Source organism: Xyrauchen texanus, chromosome 24 (assembly GCF_025860055.1).
Source record: "Xyrauchen texanus isolate HMW12.3.18 chromosome 24, RBS_HiC_50CHRs, whole genome shotgun sequence".
In the NCBI taxonomy this organism is placed as follows: Eukaryota; Metazoa; Chordata; class Actinopteri; order Cypriniformes; family Catostomidae; genus Xyrauchen; species Xyrauchen texanus.
This window is the reverse complement of record NC_068299.1, coordinates 19,803,549-19,814,464: the sequence shown is the minus strand read 5'-3', so window position 1 is coordinate 19,814,464 and position 10,916 is coordinate 19,803,549. Positions and strand designations below refer to the sequence as shown.

Sequence of the window (10,916 nt, the reverse complement as noted above, 5' to 3'; positions counted from 1 at the left end):
AGAAACTTAAATAATACCAATAATATAACATTATTATTATTATTATCATTACAGATTTGGTGACACTGCTGTTTCTATAAACTTAATCATATACCATAATATATATCTTTTAGAGGACAACACTGAAGAGATTAGACATCACCTGAGTTTGGTGATTTTTTATCAGACCAAAACAAGTCGAGTAGGGACAACTCCAAAATAAATGAAAATTGTTTTCCGCCTGCAGACCACAGAATGTACAAAATCTATCATCATCACAACAACATCTCTCTACAAGAAAATAATTAGTAAAATTTAATAAAATTTCTTTGATATTGTTCGTGATTAAATAGGCTAATTATGGAGTAATTTCCAAAAATCTCAGTCCAGCCACACAGCTATTACAAAAAGTTATATTAGGGGAACAACATAACAAAAAGAAAGAGTGCCCGGACATGTCGATGATTATTCTTAACAAGAGTAGAAAAGAAAACCCGACCAATACAGTGTCAGCGGGATCCAAAGACTAGACGAGTTTCTCGCGTCGCGCGGTGATGCTCAATGAGCACGAACACCGGACGCGTTCTCACAAGAAAACTTACTGAACAGCCTCTAGTCACATATTTCGATAGGTCACCGATTTCGGCACAACAACCGCGTAATGAAAACCCAGCGCTGCGCATGTGCAAACATCGTTTCGATGCTGACCTCGAGTAGCAGCTGACTGCCGTGGCCATCGTCAACAACAGTTTTCACACAAGTGCGCCAGTCATCACTACAGTACACTGTCATCTTTTTAAGATTAGATTTGATTTTAAGTACCGTCTGATCCTCGTTTTTCGTGGCATGTGTTATGGAAAGCTGACACTAGGAGGAGGCTCGTAATATTGCAAACAAACAGCCTGCATCGAGTTGTTTACGTGTAGCTAGTTAGCCATTTAGCACATCTGACAACCGTCCTGATGGTACTTTTTATAATGAAATGGATAGCTTTGCTATTTCCTGTGGATTAATACGTTCATTTAACAAGTTTCTCAGTTTTCCACACCAGATGTGGTTGGTTCGAACAAGATAGAAACACCGATTGACGCAAGGTAAGCCACAACCGGCTGTCACTCTCAATTAGCCTACCTGCTACTGTAGATGTGTCCCAATTGCAATGTCACTACCATGCCACAGATAACCGTTTTTACTCCTTAATCATAATCAATGGTGTCTATGTCAGGGCATTTTCATGTCACATTAATGTAATTAATAACCAGTTTCTCCGTAGGGCCTACATGCTAATCAGACAGGGAGAGAGGTCAGTTTTGGAGGCAGCCAGTGATTTTATTCTGTGTTTGCTGACTACAGCTGATAATGTGTTGCTAATATGTGCTGTGCTCAGATGGAGAAACCTCCTTTCCGACAGAATCAGGTGTGTGGGTCTTGGCTCATGAAGGAGAGGCTGGGGACAGGAGGATTTGGCCATGTCTACCTGTATCAGAATCAGGTGAAACTCTGCTTTTGATGTTACTTACATCTAACTAATTATAGATGTGTTGTTATGTATTGTTTACATTACTGTCTTGTATTTGTGATAGTAATCTAGTAACCCAGTCTGTATTGAACAGCACAGCAGATTATTGATTTAAGGGACAAACCCTCCCATTATCTGCTGTTCAATATACAACTTTTATTTCTTGCAGGATACTTCAGAAAAAATTGCTGTGAAGCTCTGTCGCCTTGAACTAAACTCAAAAAACAAAGACAGATGGAGTCGAGAGATCCAGATTATGAAAAGGCGTGTACTTTAATGGCAGTGGAATTTTTTGCCATAGTTTTATTTGAGTTATTTAATTTTTAACTTGCCTAAGGCAAAGAATCATCTGATGGTCCCACTTTTTTCAGGCTAAAGCACCTTAATGTGGTTACAGCAAAGGATGTGCCTGAGGAGATGTTGCACATTGCCCTGAATGATTTACCACTTCTAGCCATGGAATACTGTTCTAAGGGAGACCTTCGAAAGGTGTGCCCCCTCTGCCTTTGCCTTGCATTAAATACATTGTTCTATTGGTATTTATACTAGCAACAAAAACTCACTTCTGCTCGTATTCCTTCTTGTAGTTGCTAAGCAAACCAGAAAATTGCTGTGGATTGAAAGAGAGTGAGGTGTTGGCTTTACTCAATGATGTTGGTAAAGTGTCATTTTTCCCTATTAAAAACTTTATCATTTTTTATATTTTTATCATCACTCTTTTGGAATGATGGCAAGTATAAAGTCATATTTTGTATTCAACAGGTTCTGGAATCCAATACCTCCATGAGAATAAGATAATTCACAGAGATCTGAAGCCAGAGAATATTGTGCTGCAAGATATCAATGGAAAGGTATTTGCTATTCAATTGTCAGATAGTCCTTATATAGACTAACTGTTTTTTGTTTTCAACCAGAGCTCTTGTTTTGATGCCTTTGCAGCTTGTCCACAAAATAATAGACCTGGGCTATGCCAAAGACCTGGACCAGGGGAGCCTATGCACTTCATTTGTGGGGACTTTGCAGTATCTGGTATGTCTTTGCATTCATCAGTGCACTTAGTAAATCTTTGCTAATTAAAAAAGTTTTACACATTAAGACATGACATTAAGTATTTAAAAAAATAATTGATATATATATATATATATATATATATAAACAAACAGTGGGGTTTCCCTCTTAAGTCATGCTCCAGGTTTCAGAGTGCCGCCTTGTGCAAAAACCCTGGAATAAGCTGTGTTTTGAAGTGCATGTAAACGGGGTCAAGAAAGCGAGTGTTTTTCAAATTGCTTTGATAATCTAATCAAGCACAGTAATTACATATTAGATGATGTGATAAGATTGGTGGTGTTTTGTTTCAGGCTCCAGAGCTGTTTGAAGGCAAATCGTACACTGTCACTGTGGACTATTGGAGCTTCGGCACCATGATCTTTGAGTGCTGCTGTGGATTTCGGCCATTTCTTCATAATCTCCAGCCTGTCCAGTGGTACATGTCCTGATTACCTGTATATTGATTATGGCTTAATCTTGTATCTATCCTTCATATGTACTCCTTTCAAGTAGTCTTTACCATGAAATATTAAAATAGTGCATTTACCATGAAGACTTTTATTTGCATAGGACAAGCAAAGTGCGAAACAAAGGCCCCAAGGACATAATGGCTGTAGAAGATATGAATGGAGAGGTCCGATTTTCCACACACCTTCCATACCCCAACAATCTGAGCAGGTAGCAGAAGCATTGTAGCATAAATAGAGAGCTAAAGACCTTTTGTTTTTATTCAGATTCCAGATATATTTGCTGGATCTCTGAATTGCCTAATTGTGTTTGCACTGTAGGACACTATTGGAGCCTTTGGAGGGGCTGCTACAGCTCATGCTGAAGTGGGACCCTGTCCAGAGGGGAGGCGGAGTAATTCCAGACACAAAACAGCCCCAGTGCTTCACTCTTCTTGATCAAATTCTGAACATGAAGGTTTGACATTAGCATCGTTGCATTGTTAGCTATCTTTTTTTTATTTTTACATGGGTGCCATGTGAAACCTGGAAATATTGGGACATTTTTAATTGATGCTTTCATGATATAAATACATACAGTATATGTTTTTAGTTATGCTCTGCTCTAAAATATTTAATCAGCTAAAAATTGCTTTTGTATAGAGTAAAACTTGCACACAAGCCACATTAATTTGTGAATGAGTCAGTTTTTCATTGAATTGCTTGAAATTATTCACAAATAAGACTAAAAGATTAATGAGAAAATCAATCTGAATTTAAATAATAAAACAAAATAATTGTTATCCAGTAATCGGAAATGCCTGAAAAGGTCATAAACGTTTATTGGTCAAACAGTGATCAAAAACCATGCTTTACAAAAAAAAAAAACAAATATTGAATTTAATCAGCAACATTAGGCATCTTTAGGCTACATTTCAGTTCTATTGCAGAGTATGGAAGAATCTAGATCAGCCCAGTTGGTAGTAAGTTTGCTTAGTGGTGTCTACTTGTTTTTTTACCATGAAAGCCATTTCAGCACCAAATATGAGTTGACACATGCTTTATTTTCTAGGTTGTGCACATTTTGAACATGACTACGACACAGGTTCACTCATTTTTGCTTAGCCAAGATGAAGGCTTCCATACCCTGCAGCAGAGTATTGAGGCAGAGACCAATATCGATCTTTTGAATCAAGAGCTTCTGCAGGAAACAGGAGTTATGTTAGATCCCAGAAAGCCTGCTGCACAGTGTGTACTCGATGGAGTAGTAAGTACATCTGCTTGGTAGATTATCTTTCTCCAAAAGCACATTTTTGTTAAATCAGTCATGATTCACTGCTGCTTTTTTACCATTCACACATGATCATTAGAGAGGATGGGACAGCTACATCGTATATCTGTTTGACAAGAGCTTGACCAAGTACTCTGGACCTCTAACAGCTAGAACACTTCCTGAAAGTGTGAACTTTATTGGTACGTTTTGTTCATTTATTTTTCACTTGTATGGATCAAGTTTTCATTCAAATATTTTGCAGAAGGTGACCAGTTGTTGAGTTTTTCAGTATTTATTTGTTTACAAATACCCATGGAACATCAAAGTGGTTATAACTCAGGGTATAACTGTGACTAACTGAAACTTCTCGTTTCAGTGCGGGAAACCAAAACTCAGCTTCCTCTGAGCACCCTCAAAAAGTTTTGGGGCGAAGCAGTTAGCTACATATGTGGCCTCAGAGAGGACTACAGCCGCCTCTTCCAGGGCCAACGTGCAGCCATGTGTGTGCATTATAATAGAATGCTCATAAATAAGAATATCATGTGCTGTGAGATTTTTCCACTCATAATTCAAATTGTTTTGGTGTGTGTTTGTAGGTTGAGCCTTCTCCGCTACAACACCAATCTTACAAGATACAAGAACATGATGTTTTCATTTTCTCAGCAGTTGAAAGCTAAACTTGATTTTTTTAAGAGCAGCATACAGTATGATTTGGAGAAATACAGTGATCAGATGCAGTATGGCATATGTAAGTCTTAATATACCTAAATTGTCCTTAAATAAGCATTCATTCAAGCTTGTTGAGTGACGATGGTCTAAAATTACCTTTTCCTGTTTGAAGCCTCTGAAAAGATGCTGAAGGCTTGGCAGGACAATGAAGAGAAGGCTGCTGCATTTGTACAGGTGCTGTTGATGAATGATATTCATTTTAAAACCTTTAAGAAAGAATTTACTTAAGCCTCTATCCAAGAGATCTTCATGTCACATCATAGACATACAACAAATTTATTGATGTGTGTATCGGCATTGTTTTAGCAACACCAACTGAAAGTCTATTTTTGATTTTGAAGGTGGCAGAGATTGGTCACCTAGATGAGGAAATAATGGCTTTGCACTCAGAAATTGTTGAACTTCAGAGAAGTCCTTATGCTCGTCGTCAAGGAGATGTCATGGAGCAAATGTGAGTATGTTCTTGGGAAGTTTCTCAAAAGTGTCTCAGTCATCTTAAATGTTTTGTGATCAAACCATGTCTTGTCGCAGGCAGGAGAGAGCTATTGAACTGTACAGACAGTTGAAGGCAAAATGCAAAAGTAAGTAGAATTCATACTACTATTAGCTCATTAGTTTGTACTGTGTAAGTTATGGAAGTTCTTTGGCCTTTTTAATGAGAAGACTTGTGTAGAACTTACTATTCAGTTATAAGGCCCCTGCACACTACGAAATTGAAGAATGAACAGGTGTGACATCATTGATAAAAAAAATTTTAGTTCATTTTGGTGGTTCATAACAGCTTGCCAGGGTGAACTTTCTGGAAAACTTCTTACTGGCTACTAAACATCTTACTGCCATTGGTCCACGTCATCACTAGGTGTGACCTGGAGCTCCAGCTACTTTGAGGTTGTCAACTAATTCCCATTCAGTCAGTTAAGATCAGTCAACATGTACTTGAGACATTTTCCAAAAACATGTCATGTGATTTTTTTACTCTCAAGTGCCCATTCACTTTTTGTTTGATATGCTGTTTAACTCATATGCTAAAAGTAAGATAGGCCTCACTTGTCTTTGTGTGTATTCTGCCCATTAACACTTTTTTCTTTTTTTTTTTTACAACCATCTTTGCAGTAGTATCAGTGAGCGTATTTACATGCACGTTTTTACACTGATTATTCTTAATAAGCCGACATGTCCTTCCTTTATTGGTTTAAGATCATGAATCGATCGACATGGGTAGATTTTTGCCCATTACACCGATTTTGTATGGCATGTAAACACCCCTTAACTTGTGTTCTCACTGGCTCCTCCAATGTGGGCACGTGTTGAGCACATGCCTCGTCACGTTTCGACGTCAAAAGCAGAGAATATTGTGATTATTTAAAATGTCATGTTAACAGATTTCTTGCTTTGTCAGATTTGTTTTTATTTTTTATTTTCTCGCCTTTTTCTCCTCAATTTGGAATGCCCAATTCCCAATGCACTCAATCCGGGTGGCAGAGGATGAATCTCAGTTACTTCCGCGTATGAAACTGTCAGTCCGTGCATTTTATCATGTGGCTTGTTGTGAGCACATTACTGTGGAGACCTAGCACTTGTGGAGGCTTCACGCTATTCTCCACAGCATCCACGCACATCGTGCCCCACCGAGAGCAAGAACCACATTATAGTGACCTAGAGGATGTCAACCCAATGTGGCTCTTCCCAGCCTACCAACCAGGCCAATTGGTTGCTTAAGAAGCCTGACTGGAGTCACTCAGCATGCCCTGGATTCGAACCTCCGATGCCAGGTGTGGTAGTCAGCGTTTTTATTTGCTGAGCTACCCAATTCCCCTGTCAGATATGTTTTTATAATATGCTGATATTAGAGAATAATCAGCATTTTGGTGTTCATTTAACCATGCTCAGTTTCATCATAAATTACAATAACAGTGTGCAATTGGCACATATTACACATTATCTACTGCATATTACTTAAATTCATCATTGAGTAGTTAAAACAGCTTCTTTTACTGATCTCATATGAATTCTGCTCCTAGAATGAGGCATGAAGTGTATGTCATATTACATGATGTTTTACATGTAGTCTTGAGCGTACTCGTATTTAAATGTTCCTTAAATGCCTCCCCCAGTGGTGTAGCTGGTGTCTGAATGTTTGCAAACAGTATGTTGTTGCTCAGCTGTTTGGAAATTATTTTTGGCTCTGAACGAAGAAGCACTGCGCTGTGAGTGTGCCGGGGCCTTTTAATGAACAGACTTGGGTAGATCTTGCCTCTCAGTTATATTTGTGAGTTAAGGGGCTTCATGTTGAGTTGAGAAGATGTTTTTGTGTCTCCCCTAGTGCCAGACCCCCAGCATGGCTACAGTGACAGTTCTGACATGGTGAAGGTCATTGTACAGACTGTCCAGAATCAAGACAGGGTGTTGAGGGATCTATATGCACATCTCAGGTATAAAGATTTTAAAGACGAAGTGTATAATTTACGTGCTACCAAATGGAAATTCAAAATAATCGCTGTTTTCAAACAGATTCCAGAACTCTCCACTCATCTTCCATTGGTTTTACAGACATATTGTCCACTGTAGGGCTGAACAGGGTGCTCAAACAAACAGAGGAATGTTGTAATGGCACCATATTTTTACGCTTGTGGTTAATATCAAGCTACAAGTAACTTACTTATAGTTGTATCTGCATATTAAGCTGGGAATCGAGAAATAAAATTACACCATCAACTTTAATGACATCCGGTTTACAGTTAAATGTGATTGTGCTCATCAAAATAACAATTTACCATCCGACCCACAACCCATTAATAGGTGAGGAGGGTAATGATATTTTAGAATAAGCTGTTATAGAAGAAATATCCCAGTGCTGTTAATTCTGTTTTTTGCAGTAAAATTATTCTGAGCAAGCAGAAGATTATCGACCTGTTCCCTAAAATAGAGAAGACGCTGGAGAGCATTAAGGAGGCAGACAGCACTGTCATGCAGATGCAGATCAAGAGACAGAGAGAGTTCTGGCACTTACTGAAGATTGCCTGTGTGAGTCACATGTTTTGAATGTCTCGACCCAAGTGATCACAAAGTTCTCCTAGTTATTGTTTTGTGTCTATAACAATGTACTGTAGAAATAATCAATGAATGTTACTGAATGTGTGTTCGTCTTTAGGCACAAAATACCACACGAAACTCTGTGAGCCAGAGTGGGGAGATGCCCTCCTCACTGTCAACATGGAACCAGACTCAAACCCAGTGTTCCTCTCGCCTACCCATGTCACTGCAAGTGCCACACGAGGGGTAAATCTCCATACCACGAGTGATTTCACTTGCAAGCTTTGTTTTTAAAGCTTTTGTATCATTTCCATACAGAATGGATTTCAATTTAATTCTGAAAAGGTTGTTTTAGTTGCTGATCAATCTTTGGTGTTGCAATAAGAACACAGGCTTCTGGGTTTCATACCACAGTGACTTGAAGACTTCATTTTTGATAGTAAAACCAATTCAAAAACATTTAATGTGAAGAGTTGATCAGAATGTATATGTTTATGAGAACATTAATTTTTCACAGCACTGCTCTTTTATTTTCAGTCAATCAGTCAATCATTTACTGGAGGAGAACCAGCGCTACTTGAGCCAGCTTACCAGTTTACTGCAAGAAACAACAGAGGAGGAATCTGAAAGCATAATGGTTTGTGCTTTATGCATGAATTTTTTTACTCCGAAACAGTTTGTTTTTATGTTTTTGTTCTAAGGGTTATCTTGAAATTAATTTTTCCCTCTCTTTCACACAGGCTCAAGACTGGAACTGGACTAAATATGAATCTCTGGTTGATAAATCACAGCGTTTGTAGAGTCATTTATGGAGTCATATATGCAAGGAAGTAGCGGTCATTCTTTTAAAAACATGAATTCATCATCCTTGGATTGGGGTTGTCTTGACTTGTATAATTTGTTCATCATAAAGTAACTTCTTTATCTGTATACAGATTCAGTTAAAATCACATTTTGCAGTGTTGTAGCAACCCTGTATTTTGAATATACATTTTAATTGACCCGGAACTGACAACATGCAAACTTAATTCAGACTATATAGAAATGTATTTATTTCCATATTCCACAGTTTTCTGTGTGGGTTGATTGTACTTTCATATTTTTATTTTTTTTTTTGTAGTTCAGCATTTTGCACTTTACAGGCTTACTGTGGATGTTCTGACAGGATTGAGGTCCAACAATGAAATTGGTCATGTCAACTAAGTCACTTCTTGAAATGTTAATATTTGTTGAGAAAGGTGATAGTTTAAACAGATCAAATGAAAGGCAGAACAATGATGATGATGATAAAAGCATAGATTTATAGTGCTTTTACACTGGTAAACCTGTATAAATATGTGTTTGGTCAGTTCAGATAACGGTCATACAGACACAGGTGCAATGTCTGTCGTAAATAAATAAGGTTGGTGTCTCTGAATTCCAATGGTTATATCACGTTTGAAATGAGAATTTCATCAGTTTAGCCATGCTATTCCCCTTTTAAGTCACACTTTCAACTGTTTTTGTTTTTTGTCCAAAGGTAATTGGCTTCACACGAGAGCTCATCACAATCTATTATTCAAGATTTTTTTTTGGTTAGTTGAACTGCTATCCAAGGAGATTTCTGACATATGTTGAAAACCAACATCTTATTAAAGAACACTTTTTTAACGTGTTTACTCTATCCATGGCAAAAAATAAAGTGTAATTAAAATGCTATCCATTATATCATTTCTTTGTTGTGATGACTGCTAACCAGAGTAATGAGATAATAATTTCACAATAAATATTGGACGTTTTTTTAAAAAAAAATAATTAAAAGTATTTGATTGAATACAAAAAATTTGCAGTTTAATTTGCATTTCCTGAGATGAAACTCCAGCACTTTCATTGCAGCATTGTCAAAATTTTGGTTCGCTTTCACTTGCATTGTGAGGACCTACAGAGCTTAAATGTTATTCTAAAAATCTTTGTTTGTATTCTGCAGAAGAAAGAAAGTCACACACATCTGGGATGGTGTGAGTAAAAGATGAGAATCTTCACTTTTGGTGAACTATTCCTTTAAAATGTTGTCAGAGCAGTGCAGAACTGTTGTTTCTAGAATGAGACATGTGGCAAACAAAATTAAGTATGCAAATAGGCATACAAAAAAAAGACAATTCTGTAGTAAGTTAAAGGGATAGTTCACCCAAAAATTTTAATTCTTTTATCACATTTACTCACCCTCATGCCAACCCAAGTGTGTATGCATTTCTTTCTTCAGCAGAACATAAAGGAGAATATCTGAACTATGTAGGTCCATAAAATCCAGCAAAATATCTCAGATCTGTAGGTTCTACAATGCAATTGAATGGTGATCAGACATTTGTAGCTCCAAAAATCACATTAAGGAAACAAAGTAATCCATAAAATTCCAGTGGTTAGTTGAATCCATATCTTCAGAAGCGATGTAACCTGTGGGTGAGAAACAGAACAATGTTGAAGTACTATTTTACTCAAAATCTTTTAACTTTCAGATGTGAAAGTGAAACTAAACAGGTACCACAATACTTTCAGATGAATGAGTGAAAGCCAAGATTTAGAGTAAAATTTTGATCTGTTTCTCACCCACACACTTATGAAGATATGGATTTAACCAATTAATTACTTCTATGTTTCCTTTATGTGATTTTTGGAGCTACAGAAGTTATCACATTCATGATATTATGGACCTACATAGTTGAGATATTCTTCTACTTTATGTGCTGCTGAAGAAAGAAAGTCATACACATCTGGGATGGAATGAGGGTGAGTAAATGATGAGAGAATTAAAAAATTGTGGGTGAACTACTAGTTTAATGGGGGATTCCCTCATTTTATTGTTACACTTTAGAAAAAAGTTTAATGTTTTCAAAAATACATTGCACACCTA

General features: G+C 37.3%; 1 protein-coding gene across 2 annotated transcripts; it reads left to right on the top strand.

The window, feature by feature from the left end:
• The first annotated feature begins 593 nt into the window (after positions 1-593).
• LOC127618093 (inhibitor of nuclear factor kappa-B kinase subunit alpha) lies at positions 594-9,794 on the top strand. Of its 2 annotated transcripts, XM_052090339.1 has the most exons (23): positions 594-1,073; positions 1,253-1,282; positions 1,367-1,471; positions 1,668-1,762; positions 1,870-1,987; positions 2,086-2,155; positions 2,261-2,349; positions 2,438-2,527; positions 2,857-2,981; positions 3,116-3,223; positions 3,334-3,469; positions 4,064-4,258; positions 4,362-4,464; positions 4,641-4,764; positions 4,861-5,012; positions 5,106-5,167; positions 5,335-5,444; positions 5,525-5,574; positions 7,317-7,425; positions 7,870-8,017; positions 8,145-8,272; positions 8,564-8,663; positions 8,767-9,794. In XM_052090339.1, the coding sequence occupies exons 3-23, from the start codon at positions 1,367-1,369 to the stop codon at positions 8,824-8,826; spliced, it is 2,277 nt and encodes a 758-aa protein (XP_051946299.1). In that variant the 5' UTR covers positions 594-1,073; positions 1,253-1,282; the 3' UTR covers positions 8,827-9,794. The 2 variants fall into 2 exon arrangements, with proteins under 2 accessions (XP_051946299.1, XP_051946298.1); XM_052090338.1 differs by lacking the exon at positions 1,253-1,282.
• The last annotated feature ends 1,122 nt before the right edge of the window (positions 9,795-10,916 follow it).

Coding starts and splice junctions, on each gene's coding strand:
- LOC127618093 (XM_052090338.1), top strand. CDS start 1,367: ATGGAGAAACCTCCTTTCCGACAGAATCAGGTGTGTGGGTCTTGGCTC. Junction 2,982..3,115: donor AATCTCCAGCCTGTCCAGTG/GTACATGTCCTG, acceptor TTATTTGCATAG/GACAAGCAAAGTGCGAAACA. Junction 8,273..8,563: donor CTGCAAGTGCCACACGAGGG/GTAAATCTCCAT, acceptor TTTTATTTTCAG/TCAATCAGTCAATCATTTAC.